The sequence below is a fragment of the Petromyzon marinus genome, unplaced genomic scaffold (assembly GCF_048934315.1).
Source record: "Petromyzon marinus isolate PM22_M1 ecotype Great Lakes invasive population unplaced genomic scaffold, UKy_Petmar_22M1.pri1.0 PM_Scaffold_34, whole genome shotgun sequence".
NCBI lineage: Eukaryota > Metazoa > Chordata > Hyperoartia > Petromyzontiformes > Petromyzontidae > Petromyzon > Petromyzon marinus.
The window spans coordinates 260649-283568 of record NW_027423324.1 but is presented as its reverse complement, the minus strand read 5'-3'; the positions used below and the strand labels follow the sequence as shown (position 1 = coordinate 283568).

At 44.8% G+C, this 22920-nt stretch overlaps 1 protein-coding gene across 3 annotated transcripts in view; it reads right to left on the bottom strand.

Moving 5' to 3' along the window:
* Positions 1-22920, bottom strand: part of LOC142905284 (uncharacterized) — a 48745-nt gene that overhangs the window by 18019 nt on the left and 7806 nt on the right. For 2 of the 3 annotated variants that reach the window (XM_076064143.1, XM_076064145.1), the window contains exons 2-9: positions 16096-16289; positions 13064-13157; positions 12479-12607; positions 10641-10754; positions 7656-7766; positions 5060-5127; positions 4650-4935; positions 3264-3539 (exon numbers count right to left, since the gene is read on the bottom strand). In XM_076064143.1, coding sequence (XP_075920258.1) covers positions 3264-3539; positions 4650-4935; positions 5060-5127; positions 7656-7766; positions 10641-10754; positions 12479-12607; positions 13064-13157; positions 16096-16194 — 1177 coding nt within the window. In that variant the 5' untranslated portion in view covers positions 16195-16289. Of the gene's footprint in view, positions 1-3263; positions 3540-4649; positions 4936-5059; positions 5128-7655; positions 7767-10640; positions 10755-12478; positions 12608-13063; positions 13158-16095; positions 16640-22920 lie in introns of those variants that run through there. The other variant, XM_076064144.1, reaches the window with a different exon arrangement.

Here is a 22920-nt window from a genome sequence, read left to right as displayed (position 1 = left end):
CCCTCCTGAAAGGAGATAGTCGTCTCTGTAGTATTGGTGGGGGATGGGGCCTCTTGGGTTGGAAGGGGTGGTTCAGGACAGTCCAATTGTCTTTCAAATCTACAGTAGAACTCGTTCAGGTCGTTGGCTAGGCGGGAGTCGTTAGTGGTGTGGGGGGCTCTGGGTTTGTAGTTGGTGATCTGCCTGAGCCCTCTCCAGACAGAAGCAGCGTCGTTTGTAGAGAACTGGTGTTTTAGTCTCTCTGAGTACAGTCGTTTAGCCTCTCTCACCGCTTTGCTAAACCTGTTCTTCGACTCCTTGAATCTGTCTCTATCTCCACTCCTAAACGCTTCCTCCTTCTCCAACCTCAACCTTCTGAGCTTTGCTGAGAACCAGGGCTTATTGTTGTTAAAGTTCACCCTGGTACGTGTTGGGATACAGCAGTCCTCACAGAAGCTGATGTAGGACGTCACAGCCTCTGTGAGTTCATCTAGACTATTGGTAGCAGTCGTGAACATATCCCAGTCAGTACAGTCTAAGCACGCCCGCAAATCTTCCACAGCCTCACTGGTCCACTGTTTAGATGTCCTCACAGCAGGTTTACAGAGTTTTAGTTTCTGCCTGTATGCAGGAATCAGGTGGACCATGGCATGGTCAGAGTGTCCTAGTGCTGCTCGGGGGACGGCGTGGTAGGCTCTACTGACTGTAGTGTAACAGTGATCCAGAGTGTTCCCTTCTCTGGTTGGGCATTTAATGAATTGTATGTATTTGGGGAGTTCGTGGCTGAGATTACCTTTGTTAAAGTCGCCAAGTACGATAACCAACGAATCTGGATTTGCTCGCTCCACACTCAGAATCTGATCGGCGAGCATGCGTTGGGCCTCTTTAACCTGAGGACAAGGCGGCAAATAAACTCCGACCAAAATGAGCGACGCGAACTCGCGAGGCGAGTAAAACGGTTTACAGGTTATAAAAATTGATTCAAGGAGTGGAGAACAATGTTGCAGAATCACTGTGACATCTACACACCAGCCACTGTTAATGTAAAAACAAATACCACCGCCTTTCGTCTTGCCGGAGAGTGCTATGTCACGATCCGATCTTACAAGATGGAATCCTGCTAGTTGTAGCGAAGTGTCCGGAATCAAATCACACAGCCATGTTTCCGTGAAGCACAATGCAGAAGCTGAAAGAAAGTCTTTGTTTTTTACCATCAGTAGCTGAAGTTCATCCATTTTGTTGTACAGTGAACGTACGTTGGAGAGGAAAAAGCTCGGAAGCACTGTTCGGATCCCGCGTCTGCGTAGCCGTACTAGAGCCCCCGACCGTTTACCCCTTGGGCGGCGTTTCGTTGCTTGAGCAAAGCCTAGCGCGGCATTGAATAGAATGCCTACTAATTCTGCCGCTGGAAGCAGAAAAGTAGGAATTAAATCCACAGGAGTTGTTTCCCTGATATTTAAAAGTTCGTCTCTTGTTAGAGAACTCCGAAAATCTTGGCAAAACACTGAATTGACAGACAAAACAAGACAAAACAGGGCGCACCGACCGGCTGAGGCTACCATCATCAGCGCCATCTTCGCACCAGCACGGGTGTGCTGAACAGCAGGACTCCCTCACCAGCACTGGTGTGTTGAACAGTAGGCCCCTCTCACCAGCATGGGAGTGGTGAACAGCAGGCCCCTCTCACCAACACGGGTGTGATGAACAGTAGGCCTCTCTCACCAGCATGGAAGTGAACAGCAGGCCCCTCTCACCAACACGGGGGTGATGAACAGCACGCCCCTCACACCAGCACGGGTGTGATGAATAGTAGGCCTCTCTCACCAGCACGGGTGTGATGAACAGCAGGCCCCTCTCACCAGCATGGGTGTGTTGAACAGCAGGCCCCTCTCACCAGCACGGGTGTGTTGAACAGCAGGCCCCTCTCACCAGCACGGGTGTGTTGAACAGCAGGCCCCTCTCACCAGCACGGGTGTGCTGAACAGTAGGCCCCTCTCACCAGCACGGGTCTGTTGAACAGCAGGCCCCTCTCACCAGCACGGGTGTGCTGAACAGTAGGCCCCTCAACACGGGTGTGCTGAACAGCAGGCCTCTCTCACCAACACGGGTGTGCTGAACAGTAGGCCCCTCAACAGCAGGCCCCTCTCACCAGCACGGGTGTGCTGAACAGCAGGCCCCTCAACACGGGTGTGCTGAACAGCAGGCCTCTCTCACCAGCACCGGTGTGCTGAACAGCAGGCCCCTCTCACCAACACGACTATACAATCCGCAAAGCTATCACTCAAACCATGAAGAAGGACACTCTTGAGGAGCCTTTCAAAACCATCACTTTACCCTACATTGCGGGGATCACAAAAAAGATATCCAAAATCTTGAATAAACACAAGATCCAGGTCCGTTTCAACACATTACATAAAATCCGTGATCTGGTTCCGTCCGTAAAAGATGTGATTCCGGACATACAATACCCTGGTGTCTACAAACTAAGTTGCCTCTGTGGTAGTAGTTACTTTGGAGAAACCAAACGCCATGTCTCGGACCGCATTCGTGAACACAAAGCAGACCTTAAACACGGTAGGACCAACACCTCGGCCGTGGCAGATCATTGTTATAATTCAGTAGGCTCACATGCCATTGACTTTTCCAAGACAGAGGTTCTTTGTAAGCCATCTGGCTACCATGAGAGATTCGTTCATGAGGCTATCCACATATACAAGCACAGAGACAATTTCAACCGAGAAGATGGATTCTATCTTAGCAATCATTGGAAAGATTTGATAAACCATTTCAAGTCTTAATTGATTGTTCACGCTTACAGTGCCTTTCAGACAGCATACATAAAAAAAATTCGTCTCCCCCCTCCTCTTTTCAGAATATAGATGGACTAGTTCTAAATAAACTGCCAAATCGCTGCGCGTGGCGCTAACGTTTTTTTTTTATAAATAAATGCTCCGTTTTAAAAATAAATTTATGCAAACCAACACACCTGAAGACGACCGTTTGTGTTATGGTTGAAACGTCGTGAGAATTTTTATTGTTATATATATTTTATTATTTTGTTGTTTCCCTTCAACGTGACTTTACCGAAAGAACTAAGAATATGAATTTCTGTAGTCACGAAAGCTTTAAATCAAAATGAATCATGATGTTGCAAAAACCTACGTGTTAAGATTACAGGGCTGCTGTGGCAGAGTTACGATTGTCTGCTTGTCCTCCAAATGATCATCTTTCCCGTTGTTTACATGAAAGAGGTGTAAGGCATTATAAATAAAATAATTTCTTACCAAGAGAGCCCAGCCACTGTTTGACTTCAGGATACTCATCTTGCACGGCTTGCAGGGAAATCAGCAGCTGGAGGCAATCATCATTGCCTCTCTTGATGAAGTAATTTAGAAGTAGCTCTGCACCCTTCTCGCCGCCATTCATGCCCTTGGCTTTAGCGAAGACGGCATTAGGGATGAATGTTTGTCTTTTCAGATGCTGTAGGAGATGGTGTGGGTCCCTACTGATCCACAGCTTCAGAGCTGACTTATTCTCTCGAATGCACTGTATTGCGTCACCTGTGATTGACAGCGTTGAATAAATGTCACGGGTATGTTTTTCATTGCTATTGACTTTTACCACAAGTGTGCTAAAAGAATCAAGAGGCGAAGCAGAGATGGGTTCATAATTGTACTCAAGCATTACGGCATTTAACATGAAGCTGTTCAGTCACATGCCACTTGGTGAGTGCCATCTTGTTTTGTGGCACGGAACATAACTGATTAATTATTTGAAAGGGCAAGCACAAGCTGCAAAGTTGTACGGAATCCAAGCATATGAATGACTTTTATTCCTTGTTCATTGTGTAGTGATGTTAAATGGATCACTATGGCGCGTAGCGCCAAGTGCTGCAGAAATGGGCACAGAGCCTCACACACCATGCAGTACCATTCAATGCGCCACTAGGGGCATGGTACTGGGTGCTAGCAGAAGGAAGCCAGATGAGTACTACCGACAGAGTAGGGGATAACAGCCTCTGCCAGCGCCGCAGGTAATCGCCACAGAGTCGGTCACTGGGGGAGTGTGGTGGGGGTGGCTGGCGGCAGGGGGGGGGCATGCGAGGACGAGTCACCCCATCAGCGGGTTAAGCACGTGATGGGCTGGGGTGAGGAATGTGGGCCAAGGGTGAACGACGGGACACGGAAAGAGGAGCTGAGAAACGTCTAGAGAGTTCCCGAAGGGGGCGTGGTTAAGAGCAGAGCCAGAGAGGGAACAGGTGTGGTGTAATTCCAGAGGTAGGCGGGGCCGAGGGTGGAGCCAGGCCGCGCTGGGAAGGATAAAAGGGGAGCTCCGATCGTATAACGGGCCTATCTGCAGGTAAAGTGGAACCCAAGTGATATATCTACGTCTTTGTCTTCGACATCGTGGGTCAGGCAGCACGTTGGTTGCTCTGACCCGATTATAGTTATCCTGTATGCGAGAGAAATAGGTGTATTGTGGTCCTATGTGTAACAAGAGAGATAGGTGTATTTAGTCTCGTGTGTAACGGTGTTGCACGAAGTGTAGAATTAACGTTGTTGCATCATAAATCGCGTCTCTGAAAAGATTCACTACAATTGTAACAAAAGCCATACAAAATCAATTCACTGCCAGTACGCAACTCTTGTTATAATGAACGTGGGTCATACCTCGGTTGTGAAGCCACCTCCACAGCTGCAAATAGTGCTTCCTCACAAAGAAGAGTGCTTCCCACAGTTCCTTACAGCCTGTGTCTCCTTTTTTTAAGAAGTGGTCCAGTATGTGCTCCACACACTCCTCTCCGTGCCTCTTCCTGGCTGCGTTGTAAACGTGGTGAGGAATCCACTCATAGTCCTTGAGATGCTCCAGGAGGTGTGAGGGATCTACTCCGATCCAGGCCTTGAGATTCTCTTGGTTCTCTCGGATGAGTTTCATTGTTTCACTCTTCTGGCTCCCCTGTAGTGGAGAACACGGGATCTGATTAATGAGGGATGAAGCCCACAGCTGTCCTTGTGAGTAAGCCTACACAATGAATAATGAATGTTGGAGTCAATGTGTAAACATGCTGCGTTGATTGTACCTGAACTTCAATGAACACAAGAGCAGCAAGTTCTTCGCCTTCATCATTATTCTTTCTATAAGCAATGCCTGTGAAATAAATGCCGTAAAATTAAGTTACAAACGATTCACTTAATACTTCATATGGTTGATAATTTCCTTCTGGTAGCAGAGCAAAACATTCAATTATTGGAACCCATATTCAATTCAAAGAGGTCATTTATACTACGAACATTTTAATACTGTTTTGAAAATGTCACAAATAAGTGGCTGCAGTGTTGCCGAATGAAAAGTAGTATTGAACGTTAGTGTCCAATCAGAAGTAATCAGTAGGAAACAACTAAAATAGAAGTGTAGCAGAGTGCTGTGAAACTGCAGACCAAGAAAGCAGCAAAGTCGTTCCCCACATTGTGCTGATGGACGCTAATCAGTGTCCCGGTGTTAAAAAGCATTTTCAGTGTCTCCACCACAAATTGATTTTCTCCCGTTCCCTTGCCGTTTCCACTCGACTCCTCAGCAATGATCTACGTTCATCATTCCCTGTAGTAGCCTTCTGGCTTATCTCTACACCTGCCACTGCTGAACAGTTCTTCCGAATATGATATTCCTTGTATCTTCCTAAACAAATATTAATTTCACGTTATTGCAAGCATCATATAACCATCTTCTTTTCTACCGCAATTCCATGATCTCTTAGTAAAGGACAAGTAATAAATATAACCTCATATAATACGTCTAACCGGTTTATCTGAGCAAATGTGTAAAGGGGTTTTTTTAAAGAACAAAGCCTGTTGAAAAATATGGATTTGGGAACCTCTAACATGTTGTCAAAGGTAGGAAAATTTTCGATGGCCACCAAAAATCTCAGCTCATAGTCAACAAACATAGCTGTCCATAAAAATAATTTTGGGTTAGATTGATATAAATGTTTCGTTAAACCCGACACCTGACACAGCCAATTAGCAAGGTTTAAGTTCACAAAATATGCCAATTAGTTACTAATTCAGCACACTGCTGTGTTGGACCTTAAACCCACAATATTTACAATTTGAATATGACGTTTCGCTGGTGATTACAACCAGCTTTGTCAGGTGATCATCAAAAATTGTGAAGAAGTCTTCCTGTTTCAGTCGTAAAGAGAGTAAATGTGAAGCCATCATTGTGAGCATATCAGGTGCCAGGACTATAAGGGGTTTAATGTAGTAATATAAATTACAATGGATCATGTTAACCTGAGAATATGCATTACCAATTATTAGTTGGGTTATTCACAGGTAACATAGTGGAATGAGTTTATGTTCACGTTGTTGTCCCTCCCCGAAACCTATGATTAGGATACATTAGATCTGAGATTATTCATATTGATCGGGAAAGCCTACGTGCTGCTAAAATGTTTATATTGAAGGTTAAGGCATTCATTTCCTATGAAAACAAATATTATTTATTGAAGAAAAATGTCCAAATATATTGGAGGCACAGACATTGTAATTCCGGAACACACATGTCATAGTGGCAGAACGATAGACAATTACAATTTTCATAATATCTGGATTTGCAAGTTAGTAACATTTTAAAGGAAACTTTTATGATGGAAACATTAGTCAAATTGTAATCTCATCTAATATTCTAGGCCTTATTAGATTCCTACAAGTCTCCAATACATGAAGTGCTCTCTCAGTTTGTATCTGATTCTTCATCAGATCCTGCATCATGTTACTATTTATACTTTCTCTTGTTCAACACTATCACTGAGCGTGTTTGGTAGAGGTGCGCTTGTCTATTGGAGTGATGAACAGTTCCCTCAAGGTGAGCTGCGATTAACTAGACGCTGATCAAGAGTTAACTGCATTTGTTTTGAAAGCGTTTAACATCGTAAAAAATTCTGGTAATTTCATTGGCAGAGTATTGAGTGAGATTCATGTATTTTGATTTAAAGCTTTCATGAATGCAGGGATTCATATTCTTGGTTCTTTCAGTAAAGCCACGTAGAAGGGAAACAATAAAATAATAAAAATAATAAACAATACAATTCTCACGACGTTTCGACTGCAACACAAGCAATCATTTTGCTGTGGTTTTCACACTTGATGATGCTTGCTTGTGTTGCAGTCGAAGCGTCGTGATAATTTTATTGTTTTATATTTTTATCATTTTATTGTTTCCCTTCTACGTGACTTTACCGAAAGAACCAAGAATATGAGATTCATGTCGTTGACTAAACTACTGATTGTGAATATGCACGCATATAGAACTCAGGATTTGGAGTCTTGTTTTGTGGCACGAAATTGAGATTAATGTTGCAGTGGCTGCAAATATACAACAATTAAACTGATGCAAGATGGCTCATTAAGTTCTGGTCTCGCATAATGAGATAGTAGAGTACATGGGTATGGTGTATTTTAACAATCAAATATAGGGAACACCTTACTCTTTTGTGTCAAAATATGTATGGTGAGAAATGACTAAACAATTATCTTATTATGTAACAGTTAGTCTCTGAATATCATTACTTAGAGCATGCACCTGGAAGATCTCAAGCGGTGTCGCCATGGTAGCATAAGAATACATTTTTATAGATTCATCCCGTTTTGGATATAATAATGGAACACTATACTTACCATAATGCTCCGATGTTTTTTTCAAAGTCAGCCATTTCCGTTTTGTCTTTAGTAGAAAGAGACTAAATGCAGACAGTACCAGTCCAAGGATAGACCCCAAAACTATAGCTGCTGCAGGTGCAGTGTAGTTTCCCAAAGGATGAGAAACAAACATCTGTCAAAACCAGAACATTTGAAGTCTAATCCACACCTGCTGATAACACATATCAGATCACATTATGTGTACATTTATTATTCGCACCATTCTTTTTTTGCAAGACTCTCATGAAGGAAGGTGCGGTGTTTCATAGACACTGTCTGCAATACGTTCTCAATAGGGAGCGAAGCTGCTATGTGGCTTCATGCACTTAACTCAATTGTGGGTACAGTAAACACTCACTATTCGCGAGTTCTGAATCCGTGGGTTTCGCGAGTAACTAAATGTATAATGACAATAAAGCCTGCATGCGGTGTGAGAGGACTATTGGCCATGGGAGATAATGACAGGGGAATCAGCCTACAGTGTGAATGCACTGGCGGCCACGGGAGGTAATGACAGGGGTATCAGTTGAGTGCGAAGGGACTGGTGGCTACGGGAATGATTGAGAAGGGAGCATGGTCAGGTCACGAAAGAGGACAGTAGAGTCTGCTGTGGAGCTAGCATCCAGAGTGAGCGAGAATGATCGAGAAGGGGGGCGTGGCCTCGGTTTGTATATAAAGGAGATGCTCAGGAGACTCGGGGCTATTGCCTGATGTCAAGTGAACGTGTCTTGAATAAAGTCCCATCTCAAGAGAAGTGTGCCAAGTCGTCATTACAAATGTGTAATGGGTTCAACTGAGTCGCAGATGTAGACTTTGGAGGCAATACATTTATTTAGTTCCAACACATGGGATAACTTCCCCTTAACAGAATAACAACCTTATGTGGTGACCACCTGGCTAACTGCACTCATGATTACGTAACTGCTACTATGGACCGGGACCAACGACTTCGGCCCGGGTCCACGTGTTGGAGACTCGTTGGATGGAGATTGTAGATGAAGGGTTTTTTTTCTGGATGAACAACAACCCTGATCCCTCTTGGGACCCGACTTATATTCTCTGAGTCATGGCCAGTTTCGCCCTTGGCCACGTCCACCTTCCAGAATTATTGGGAGGTTCTGGGTCCCAACCATGTGACCCCCCCTAGGCGCCTCTTGGGGACCCTCTGTCAACGTAGCCGGTCACGTGTCCTCCGGGGTCAACCAAAATGCTATGGCCTCACACAACCCTATCCTTCAGTCGGCACCCACACACCCTATCCTGCAGGGTTGGCATTGCACTTAAAGCGTGGTGCCATCCAGGGCTCTTATGCAGCACACACCGTGCTCCTCTAGGGCCGGTACTGCACCCACAGCATTGAGACATCCAGTAATGTCACTACAAATGTATACTAATTCCCTATTCGTGACCCACTGGACTTCAGTATTTGCGAGTGTACATGGTGCCAGACCACCAATGCAGTGATCCCACTAGGAACTCGCTATTGTGCAGGTTTACTTTATACTTACAATCCACTCGTTTATACATTTAGGTATGAACAAGTCGACTGAGTTGCATAAAATGCAGGAAAGTGTTGTGGCTCGTGTTCTAAAAAATCATAACTGTGCATTGCTATCAAACACCTGCATCTACTGAGTCAACCTCCTAAGCTCATCAACATCACCACCACCCTCCATCAGAGTAAAATCATCATCCAAGGTAGTTACAAAAAACACATGGTTGTTTATAACTATTTTTTTTCCAGGTAAGGCCCACTTGTCAGATATGACTTGGCCACAAATGATAGCTCAATGAAGTGGCTTATCGAGGGGTAATTTAACGCAGCCAAATCATCTAAATGCATGTTTCTAAATATGGAGGCGAAAAACCTGAGTACCCAGAGAAAAATCCATCTGACCACGGGGAGAACATCCAAACTCCAAAAATACAGGTGTCTGAGTTGGGATCGAACCCCCGACGTTACGTATACCAGGCAAGGAACCACTGGGGTGACCACTCGTACAATGAACGTCACCCCATTTTTCCAATTGGAACTAGGTTTCCTCATGAGCGAATTCTGCAATCGTGTGCATTTTCAAGAACAAATCCCTCGTGAATAGAGAGAGGGTTTTTCTGTGTACCTCAAATTTTGCGTAATTGGAAGCCAACACACTTGGCACACTCTTTTAGGAACAATATCACGGGATCTCTAATGTTCAGTGTGAACAATATGCAATGTAGTATTTATGGATAATATACCCATAATATTAATTAATGTGGTTGCTGGATTCGAACCCTGAACTTCTGCAACGACGCATTACCACTTAGCCATTCAAATTAAGATTGGCGTGAGTTGGTGAGGAGAGGCGGTGATGTCATGAGACGTCGGGGTGGTGAGTAGAAGGGTTTATGACGCCACGCGGGATTTGGGTGCAGCAGGGAGAGGGGGTGAATAATTGTCATTTCTTTTCCGCATACTGTTAACAGAGATAAAAATCTATATTTCTGTATGAAATAATCAGTTTACGAAATCATAAGAGTCTGTACATATTTGCCATCTTCTTACCATAGACATTCTGCGGGTTCCTAATAGTTAAATAATAGCAATGCTCACCTGATTTAAATAAGGCATTCCATACCCAGCGTATGCCTGAGGTCGCTGCATTTTGGTTCCACTGATTCTGCTACTGATAGTGATAAAGACGATGCTAGGTATGGTGATGATGCTGTCTCAAAGTTGTGAGTTGTAAATGAAACGTGCACAATGAATCCTGTTTTGGATTTCACCTTTCAAGAAAGATAATTTTACAGTTACTCTTGGTCATATTCACATTCAAACACGAGTCTGTATTTTGCCTTCATTCCTATGCAGCGAGCGTCTGCTATTTCAGTTACCAGACTGTTGTTGCTTTGACTGTCAAGATAACAAATCAACGTCTCTACTGCATAACTGATGGCACCGGTTCCAGTGGCTGGTTAGCTCACCTGTGTGGGGCTTTTCATGGAGACAAATCCCTGAGCCAGGGTCTCTCTTGAGCCCCTGAATGCACTGACACACGGTGTCCTGGGCCACGGAGCAGTTGTGAGCCACCTCCTCATCTGCAATGAGAAGCATCACATCAAACCACTAACCTCTCCATTCAAACCAAAGTCAATTTAATAGTTTTGTTTTTGCATCATCAGTCACTGAATGAGAGAAAACAATGGTTGCCAGTTTGCTGCACATATAGAAATATCTATAACAATAAGCATACCATTTAAGACTGGGAAAGAAAAGTAACCACTGCTGTGTAAGGTTAGCACACTGAACTTGTAAGCCAGAGGTCACTGGTTACATTAATAATTATCATTGTGTAATTAGAGAGCGCCATCTAGGAGGTTACAAGGGGTTCCTGCATGGCCACCGCTGGGTAACCGGTATCCAATCCTAAGCGGGGATTCCATCTGGGCCAAAGGTAACGGGCAGAGTTGGAGAGAATAAACGGGAACCATCGGGAGGGTTCCACGAGGGGGCGTGGCTGAAGGTGGAGCTTAGCTCCGCCAAGAGGGATATAAGCGGAGGCAGGAGAGGACTCGGGGTCGGTGTGGGAAGCGTCGGGTCAGGACTGCATCGCTGCTCAACCTCTCCTCGCCGACGACCATGTGGTGAACTCCCAGCGAAGCAGCCGCTCCTCCCGGCACGCCGACAGCCAGCGGCAGTATCGGAGAGAGAGGGAGGCGTGCCACGACGGAGGACATAGAACGGCTCGTCAACGGCAGTAGAGAGAGAAAGGGAAAGGAGAGAGGAAGAGAGAGTGGAGATGTGCAGAGATTCTATAAATAAAAAGACGCCAATCAACAGTTGTCGTGATAGTGGTTTATTACAAATGTAAAAACAAAATGCCTCTGTCCACCCCGCACAATGCCATGTATCGTGAGACATCAATATATTCTCACATTGACTATTCAACTTAAGAAAAATTACTTATTAAAAATACAAAACGTAAAATAGTTAAACTGATAGGCTGGTGTTTCATGCTAACACCCTTGGAGTTACCATTGAGAGATGGAATACCTCTTCCAAGACGTCTGGGCAGTGTGGCAGTCGGCCAAATACCCTCTAGAGGGGCTGTCGTGGGCAATAACAAAATAGTATGCTAACCTCTTCCAAGATAGCTGGTCTTCTTGGAAGAGTAGGCCACATATCTGGTAATTAATTGCTAAAATAGTTACCAGTTTTGATTTGACAACCCTTGGCGGAATGCAGACGACTGTGATTTGACCATTTTCAGAGGTTATATTCATGTTATCCAATATGTACCTGAGAAAACATCCAAGAAATATAGTCCTCTTTGTCCCCTGTTGAGGTTGTTTGTTCATACTTCACCACACAGAGCAGGTTGGTAAAGGTGAGGAACATAGATGTAGGAAAATACTACAGAAAATAATACAGTCCAATTGATTTTGCTGCACTCCTCAGTACGTAGCCCTGTAGCGGTCTATATCACGAGTTCTATGCATGGTTGACCCCCACTTAAGCACTTTCCAGCCTCAAACTTGTTTAGCTTCTGATATCTGATGAGATCAGTTACATACCCGAGAATGTGTCATTGGCAGGACATTATTAATTGCTACAGATTCACAAACCAGGATATCAGCACTGCTGGTATCTTGGTCTGTTTGATATCCTGTTTTGTTTCTTCACTGTACACCCCAAATATAACTTATCTGCCTTATTACAAGATGCTGATGGCACTATTGGAGTATGATGCATACAAAGAGATACATCTCAAAAACACACAATGCAGATATGGCAGTAACCTACTTGCTGTGCTGTCATTTACCTTGTCCGCAACTGCTGCACGGTGCACACTTCTCCTCATGGTTGACTCTGCTCATGAAGCTGCCCTCAGGGCATAGATCACACCTCGCTCTCCTTTTATTAGCTGCACAGTCGAACATCTTGTATGTCCCTGGAGGACAACGCAGCGTGAGCAGGCCAAGACAAAATACCTCACTTTTGTATTGGTGCTGGACTAAACGTCCAAGCAGGAACTGATTCTTTGGGAGACAGAGTGGACAAACTTTAAGCACGCGCCTTTTAGGAACAATGCATCAACTCGATGCATATTGTTGTGTTTTTTTATTTATTACAAATTAACCCGTCTGGTGGGGCCACTGGAATGGCACTACCAATTGGAGTTCCTTCACACATCTGTAGTGCGTCAACCTGGCCACCAAACAGGCACCTGAGTGCCATGCTTTTTGTTTCACACAGCAGTAGGGGTAGGGCAACGGTTCTCAACCTGTCTGCAAAGTCATGAAAAGTTCTCCACGGACTTCTGCTGTTTTCATTGTTATCGTGACAATCGAATGCCAAGGGGAGGGAAGTGTTATGACCCTGGATGGCCACGTCTGTGTTGCTTTACCTGCAGGGCACAGCTCACAACAGATGCCTCGTTGTGATTTGTAGAATCCATCACCGCACTCCTTGGCAAGAGACAATTTGTGCAGTAAAGAGATCTGCAGAACGGATCCATACAGAATGATTGGGCAATCAGGCGGAGGAACTGAACAGCAATACGATCCAGCTAAATGAATCATAAATATGCGCCGTCTGCTTCACTCATATTAAAGATGCCCTGACATTCGCACCTTCAATTAGCACGGTTGGATGCGTAGGGTGTAAAAGAAGTTCAACCAACATACGTAATTTGAAAGGAGCCAGCCATTGTATGACGTGCCACAATCTAAATTTGCCAAATGTAAATTACCTGCTATACTCAATTGGGGAAAGCACCAATCATTGCCCCCGACTGACAGACTAATGCCCATTTGTAGGCCAGGTGCTGAGTTACCTTGTGATGTGTTTATGTTGCCTATAATTTGCACTCCTGTCATGCTTTTTTATATCTTGCAATTTCACGCCTGTCCTTGTCACGGCTGGTGGAAGGGCCTCAACTACTGGGAGCTCCAGGGGGTATTTGTCGACTCTTCCATGCTCACCAAACGTCTTAGAAGAGGTAGGGGAATTCCCAATTCAACCCATCACATCATCTTATCCTATCAAGGATGTGTATATATCGTCTTATGAATAACTTGAGACCTGACGATCAGACTTAACTGCGATGAACTCATTTACACTGCTGGGTGGACAGAGGTGGTGGTGTAGATTTAAATTGAGGCACAGACCACTGTATGGAATGTTCAGTGTGCTCACGACTACACCATGACAGCCCCCTTAATTTATCAGTTAAAAAAGTACAAATCTTCGTGCCCTTGACATTTATATATTTGTTGCAAAGTGACAATCAGTTATTTTATGTTTTAGCAGTTACCAGGAATGCAACAAATACCCTAATTTCCCTCACAAATTCAGCAAATATATTAAGATCCATCAGCCTGTTGGCTCTTCAGACAAATTATATCCTTTTAAAGCTTGACTGCAAGGATTCATCTTCTTTGGTTCTTTCAGTAAAGTCACGTAGAATGAGAATAAAATAATAAGATAAAAAATACAATTCTCACGACGTTTCGGCCACAACACAAGTGGCCATCTTCAGGTGAAAGGAGCAAATCCATTGTAGCTCTGTCGTCCCGACAGGTTTGCTCCTTTCACTTGAAGAAGGCCACTTGTGTTGTGGCCGAAACGTCGTGAGAATTTTATTGTTTTATTTTATTATTTTATTCTCATTCTACGTGACTTTACCGAAAGAACCAAAGAAGATAAATTCTACCCAGTTGTATTTGTTAAAGCAAGAACACTGTGGAGCGGTTTTGAACTTCTGGTTAACATAAGCAGGCAGGCTTTTTAACAAATGGAGCAATATACTACATATAAACTATTGGGCCCTGGTCAACACAATAACTAATGAAGTGTATACCCTCATCATGAATTGGCATGAAACATTAAAGATAAACGCAACGATACACAAAGCTACAATCTCTTTTCACATAGATGTTAAACTATTGTAACGGTTTAGTCTATTGGCCTATTGGCTTTCCATACCAAGTATGATTGGTGGATTACACAGAGATTGTTGTGTGCAGAGAGACAAACTTGCTGGGCTCTGAGGAGCCACATTATTTTCTGACCACTGAACATTGCACTCATGCAGCATTGTCTAGATCCACTGCCTGCTGAGACTCTCATCCATGCCGTTATTCTTGCTTGGACTACTGTGACTCCTTCTTCCATGGTCCAGGTTACAGATGATTCAGAATGATTCTCTAAAGCTCCTCAACCATAGACACAAACGTGGTCGCATCACGCCAATACTGCATTCTCTCCACTGGCTTTCTGCCAAATCTCAGATTCACTGAAATATTGCAGTGACTGTTGTTCTATTCGTCATGATCTTTCCCCTGTCTCTTACCTCTCCCCTCTCATCTCACTATTTTCATCGCCACGCACTCTCCCACTCGTCCCCTCTCATCTCATCATTTCTCCCCTCCATGCAGTCTCCTACCTCCCATCAAACCACTCTCCTACCTCTGCACTCCCATCTCTCTTCCTGAAGTTCACAAACTTAACACTGAACGTAAAATTTACTGTCTTGCCATATGGTACAAGAACAAGCCAATAGGTATTACATCTCAGTAGACCGTCTCCTAGATGTACGTCAGCTCTCTCTATATTAGCCTAATTAAAATCAGTTATTTTTCCATTACCAGTAACTGGATGAATAAAAAAGTTACTGGATTACCAAACGCATAAATGTCTTGAAAAATAATCAAAACAGTTTTACTTTTATAACCGACAATTGAAGGAGCTACCGTGGTGTAGTGGAAACTTATTGGCCATTCACAGGCGGCTGTGTGGTGCCATAAATTTTTAATAGCATGCAATCAACTCTCAATTGCAATGTACAACGCGTTGATAGGGTGGTGGTGCTACAAGTTGATGTAGGGTGGGTATGGAGACATTTGGGGACCGTATGGGAGGTCAGTGGTGCTGTGGTGGTGAGTGTATGTGACTGGTGGGGTGTGGAAGAGGGTGTTGCTGTATGCTAACGAGTGATGGGGTTTAGAGGTGATTGGTGCTGTGTGGAAGGGAGTGGTCATGTATGGAGGTGAGTTGAAAACCTGGTTTAGTCACAGTTCAGCCCATATTTGTCTCTATGCGAGTCGGTGCCTCTGTATAATTGTATTCCTCTGTGTCACTCTCTGAGTTTATGTGACTCTATGTCACTCTATGGGTCTCCATAGCAGGGCATAGGTCTCCGTGCGAGTATGCATCTTTGTGTGAGCCCAAGCATTTTGTTGTGAATCTTTGTGTCTCTGTGCGAATATATGGATCTCAATATAGAAATACAGATTTCTATATAAGTCGTTGGTGACAGGGCTTGAGTATCCGGTTAAACCGCAGGTGGCTGAAACCTTGATATGAACCCAGAACCTCAGCGACACGTGAACCCTTTAACTGACAAATGACTGAGACAATGTGAGTGGTCGTCCTCACCATGAGGAGAAGTTTTACTCCGATCGTGAGCCCCGTTGGGTTTCTCCGCGAGGTCATGATACTCCGCTCTCCACGCCGCAGATGCTCAAACTCCTCCATCGCTTGTCCAGCTCGTGTCCAGCTCAAAATGTGAATCCAGACAGTGCGACCTTAATTTACCGGCCTCGACGTTTTGCTGCATTCTTTGCAAGCATCTGTTGAAAATAAAATCACTCTGGATTATTATTTCGAATTATTGGATCAGGTCAAGACAATGCTTGATGGTGGTTGCAAATGAAGTAGTTTTAAATGATTGTGTTGTTGAGCACACGCCCAATATCCCAATAGGTTGCCAGCAATACCATAGTGAGACTGTAATTTGTTGATAACTAAAGGGGGATAAACCATGCCTCCTCAGTCAAGGATTCATGGTTGGGTAGCAGAACGCCCAATAAAATAATGAAAAAGAGTAATAGAAGGAAAGTTCATCCGATGAGGCGACTATAGATCATTGGCAAGTCTATAGGTACATGGAATCAAGTCTAGATTTGAAGCTTTCGTGACTGCAAGGATCAATACTCTTTGGTTCTTTTCGATAAAGTTACGTGACTTTACCGGATAGAACCAAAGAGTATGGAATCAAGTAGCCAGAGGGCCCAGATGAATGGGCTAGCAAAGACTCAATGCTCGTAATGATGGTTAATATATTTCAAAATTACATCGTGAACACGACGTAACAGATGTTTCATCTATGGTCATGACATCTGCCTTGAGGGGGGCGTTGAGTGAGTGTGACCTGCTGCAGTGTGGTGATTGAAGAGAGAACGGATGAGACAACAGGGGCATTCTGGTAGACCGAGACCTCAACATGGATGGAAGGATCGATGAGTGAAGTTCACGGGAACACTAAAAATGATAGTGGTAGCGATAGAAGAGTGATAAGGAGGTGACTGACGAGTGAAGCAGGAACTGAGTGCTCCAACCCAAATGTGACAATTCAAAATTTGGCCGAATTTGTACGTTGTACAGTAATCATTGTTTCCGATTTAAAAAAGAATGTGGCACGGAAAAGAAAGGCTTTGTTGCCTCGGATATGAGTATGTTGAACTTGTTTTGCATCTTATGTAGCCAACCGTGCTCAATCGGAAGCAGGATTGTTGTGTCAACCATATTAGAGGATATGAATATTATTGTTAAACATGATGGATGGGACTGTAAATTCTGGAGTTGCGAGTATTGCATTATATCATTGACTTTACTTGATATTGTTGCCATTTATATGAAACTAGCGGTAAGTACCCGGCATTGCCCGGGTGAAAAAGGCAGACACACACATGGACTTATACACAGACATCGACACACACACATAGAAACCCATCGACTTACACGCACACACACACACATATGGACTCACACACACAGACATCGACTTAAGAGACACACATTTAGTTACACACACAAATCGACTCACACACACATGTAGACTTACACGCACATATGGACTCACACACACACATACATAGGCTGACACACACATTGACCTCCACACACATATGGACTTACAAAGACACACATATCGACTAAAAGACACATGGACTTACACGCACACATGGACTGACACACACACATTGACTCACACACACACATGGACGTACACAGACACATATCGACGCACACACATATGGACTGTCACACACATACTCACATTGCCATACACACATCGACTGACACACATAGACTCACACACGCAAATAGAGCCACACACACACATGGACCGACGCACACACATCGACTCACACACAAACATCGACTCACACACACACATAGATAGACTCACACACACATGGACTGTCACACATACACACATTGGCGTACAGACATAGACTGACACACAGCCTCACACAAAAACACACATCGACTAACCCACGCACATAGAGCCACACACACATGGACTGACACACACACCGGGACTTACGCACACACACGTGTACATACACACACACAACAACAACAACAACAACCGGCATTCACCACCAAGTGGCGTTGATGTGACCACGACGCTTGTGCCAGGCCATGTGCACCTTGAGGCCATGTGAAGTGTCAAACGCCCGCTGGAAGGAGGTCACGGGGCAGACCCAGTTGCCACGGGTCGACTGACTGAGATGACTGGTTGATGCACCACCTGTGCCCTCTACTGTGCTAATTTGCTGTGATTTAGCCACCCAGTGCGCCGCTTATTGTTCTGAGCGTCGCTCCTCCGCCCTCCATTGTTATTGGAGGGTGACTGCCTCCAACTGGCCAGTAGCGTCCTTCACGATGCTCCTCCACAGAGGCCGATCTTGTCACCGCTGGTACCAGTCATCAACAAGTCCACTCAGCTCCACATTGTCCTGTAGCACATCACTCCATCTCTTCTCTAGCCTGTGCTGCGCCCGTTTAGCCCCCTCGAGCCGGCATGTGGTGGCTGGGCATGCGGACTAGAGGGCCCAGCCAACGCAGCCTTGCCTGCCGTAGGAGGTCACCAATGGTACTTTGTGCAGATCTTTCGAGGATTTGTGAGCTCATCACACAATCCAGCCTGGTTCAACCCAGGATGGATCGTAGGCAGGCCATCCTAAATGTTTCTAACTGGCGAAGATGTTCCATTAGGGGGGGTCCAAGTTTCGCAAGTGGGCGAGAATACCTGGAGCTTCGTACGGAGCGAGAGACCAGGCAGCTTCTACACAGTGTTACGCAACCGATTAAAAGATAATGCCGCTCGACTGATTGGGAGTGAGACTTCTGCTGTTAAAGCGGAGCCGGTCATGAGCACACTGGCCAGGTATGGGAAACTCAGCACTCTCTCCACAACTGCCCCATCACCAATTGTGAGTTGTGGGGGTCGATTGTCCGATGGTAGAAAATACCCAGGCAGGTGCTTAGTTTTGGTGGGGCTGATAGTAAGGCCTCACCTCTTAGTGGCAAGCTCCAGGTTCAGCAGCAGTGCATCCAACGCCTCTTCTGAGTGAGCATCAATTACCAGATCATTGGCATACATAATGTGGTTGACCAATAGAGAGCCATCCCTTGACCGCACCCGGGCATCGATCAGCCTCCGATGGTAATTCTTCGGGCACAGACATTGAAGGCTTAACGAACTACGTGGTCCAAACATATAAGAAAGAATGTGGTAGCCAGAGGACATCCCTGTCGCACACCAAGGTGTAGAGGGAATGGCTCTGACTCCCGGGCACGTAGTTTGATGCGGGGCCGCTCAGCATCATGAAGGTCCTTAAGGATCGTGAGCATAGGGTCAGGGACTCTGAAAGCACGAAGAACAACCCAGAGCCCAGGCCTACTAATGGTATCATAGGCCTTGACCAGGTGAATAAAGCACACACATGTACTAAGACGCACACATGGACCGACAGGCATGCAAACAAATGGACTTATACTGGCTAACATGGAGCCACGCACACACATGCACATAGACTGACACACACACACACATATTAGACTGACACACATATATGGACTCTCACACACAGACATATACTTTAGATACACACACATGGAGTTACACACACATATAAACTCACACACACGCATTAACTTACACACACATCGAGTGACACGCACACATGTATAGACTTACACACGCATGTGGACTAAAACACACACACACACATATGGACTCACACACACATACACATGGACGTACATACACACATTGACTGACACACATAGACATACAAACACACATTGACTTACACACTGACATGGAGCCATGCACACACATCGACTAATACACACAGAGCGACTGATACACACACTTGGACTGATACACACACACAAACACAGGGGTCGGGAACCTATGGCTCGCGAGCCAGATGTGGCTCTTTTGATGATTGCATATGGCTCGCAGATAAAACAAAATATTCTCACTTGTTTTAATCCATCCATCGATTTTTCACTGCGCATGTCCTGTTCAGGGCTGCAGGAGCAATTGTCCATTATTTTAATTGGATGATACTGGCCTACGTTTGCCGTTGCTGGGTAAAACAGGTAAACACCCCCTTTTGAATCAGTCTGAGACTGCGTCTGCTCGGTCATTAGCTCAAAGCTAACCCTTCGACGAAGAAGATGGCGAAAAGAAAAAAAGACGACGAGTATCGTACATTTCAGGACGAATGGACCGAAGAATTCGCCTTTGTGGAGAGAGCAGGTTCTGCGGTGTGTCTAATTTGCAATGACAAAATTACATCGTTGAAACGGTCGAATGTAAAGCGGCACTTCGACACGCGCCACGCTACCTTTGCATCAAAATACCCTGCGGGAGACAGCAGAAAGAAAGCGTGCCAAGAGCTTCTGAGCAGGGTGCAAGCTAGCCAGCAGCAACTCCGCGTATGGACCCGGCAAGGTGACTATAATTCGGCTAGCTTTGCTGGTTCTTTAGCAATAGTGAGGAACGGAAAACCATTCACAGATGGCGAGTATGCTAAAACGTTCATGCTGGATGTAGCCAATGAACTTTTTGATGATCTTCCGAACAAAGACAAGATAATCAAACGGATACAAGACATGCCTCTGTCGGCAAGAACTGTTCATGATCGTACCATCGTGATGGCAAACAAAGTGGAGGAAACGCAAGTGAAGGACATAAATGCAGCGCCGTTCTTTTCTCTGGCTTTGGATGAGTCAACAGACGTGAGCCATTTGTCGCAGTTCAGCGTGATTGCAAGATATGCTGTTGGTGACACACTGCGCGAAGAAAGTCTTGCTGTTCTGCCATTAAAAGGGTCCACAAGAGGTGAGGATTTATTCAAGTCTTTCATGGAGTTTGCTCAAGAAAAAAGTCTACCTATGGATAAACTTCTCTCAGTGTGTACTGATGGTGCTCCGTGTATGGTGGGGAAAAACAAAGGATTTGTGGCGCTTCTCCGTGAACATGAAAATAGACCCATCCTAAGTTTCCATTGCATTATACACCAGGAGGCACTTTGTGCTCAGATGTGTGACAGGCAGTTTGGCGAAGTGATGTCGCTGGTCATTCGTGTGATCAACTTTATTGTTGCCCGAGCCTTAAATGATCGCCAGTTTAAAACACTGCTGGATGAAGTTGTAAATAACTATCCTGGTCTGCTTTTGCACAGCAATGTGCGTTGGTTGTCAAGAGGGAAGGTGCTTAGCCGTTTTGCGGCTTGCCTGAACGAAATCCGGACTTTCCTTGAAATGAAAGGCGTCGGGCATCCTGAGCTAGCCGACACCGAGTGGCTCCTCAAGTTTTACTATCTCGTAGATCTGACTGAACATCTGAACCAGCTCAACGTGAAAATGCAAGGCATTGGAAATACAGTGTTATCCCTTCAACAAGCTGTATTTGCTTTTGAAAACAAGCTGGAGCTTTTCATCACGGATCTTGAAACAGGTCGTTTACTACATTTTGAAAAACTGAGCCAATTTAAAGATGCATGCACAGCAAGTGAGCCCATTCAAAACCTTGATCTCCACCAGCTAGCTGGCTGCACATCCAGTCTCCTACAGTCCTTCAAAGCACGCTTTGGAGAATTTCGTGAGCACACTCGTCTTTTTAAGTTCATCACCCATCCAAACGAGTGTTCACTGAACACAGCCGACCTGAATTACATCCCTGGTGTCTCCGTCAGAGATTTTGAAGCAGAAGTGGCTGACCTGAAGGCCTCAGACATGTGGGTGAATAAGTTCAAGTCACTGAATGAAGATTTGGAAAGAATCACACGACAGAAAGCGGAGTTGGCGAGCAAGCACATGTGGACAGAAATGAAAAAACTCCAACCCGAAGACCAGCTGATTCTCAAAACTTGGAACGCGCTTCCTGTCACATACCACACACTGCAGCGTGTGAGTATTGCTGTATTGACCATGTTTGGATCTACGTATGCATGTGAGCAGTCATTCTCACATCTTAAAAACATCAAGTCCAACCTACGATCACGTTTAACGGATGAAAGCCTCAACGCTTGCATGAAGCTTAACCTCACCAAGTACCAACCCGACTACAAAGACATCAGCAAATCCATGCAGCACCAGAAGTCGCATTAATGGTGAGTGTTATAACAACATTATTTAAAAGAATAAATTCAGAGGCTTATTATACTGACATTTAGTTGAATTCACTTTTAAAATATATTATATGGCTCTCACTGAAATAAATTTCCAAATTTTTTGCTTTCATGGCTCTCTTAGTCAAAAAGGTTCCCGACCCCTGCACAAACACATTGAGGTACACACACACACATCGTGTGTGTGTGTACACACACACAAACACATTGGGGTGGTGGGGGGGAGAACGTTACACTTTGATGAATTTACCTCAGCGTTGTGTGTACATTTTTTGGGGGATTTTGAACGCGAATGAGAAATCCCCCCCACTCTCCAGTGACGGCTTGTGTGCGTTGCCAGGGGCAACTCTTGTCAGCGTTTCGCGCATGCGAAAAAGTGTGCTTTGTATCGCGCCGGGCGGCACAACTAAGTAAATAAATAAAAATCGCACAAAAACGCGATTTTAACTTCTTTAAAGTTTAGGGATGGGAAAAAGGAATAGCCTATTCCCACCATGAGGCTTGGGACGTGCCGCCCGGCAACATTTTTTCGTCGTAAACCCCACCGTCCTAGAGCCAAATCCCTCGCAAGGACACGTACACAGACGGACTGAGGGACAGAGGGACAGACAGACAGACAAAAAATGCCTTTTATAGGTAAGATTAGCTTATATACCAGGGCCCAAAAAATATGTCAAAACTACTCTTAAAAATCTAACAGCAGTGCATACCGACTGTGGTGGTACCTGATATCACTACAGTAGTACATGCTGACTCGATAGCACAA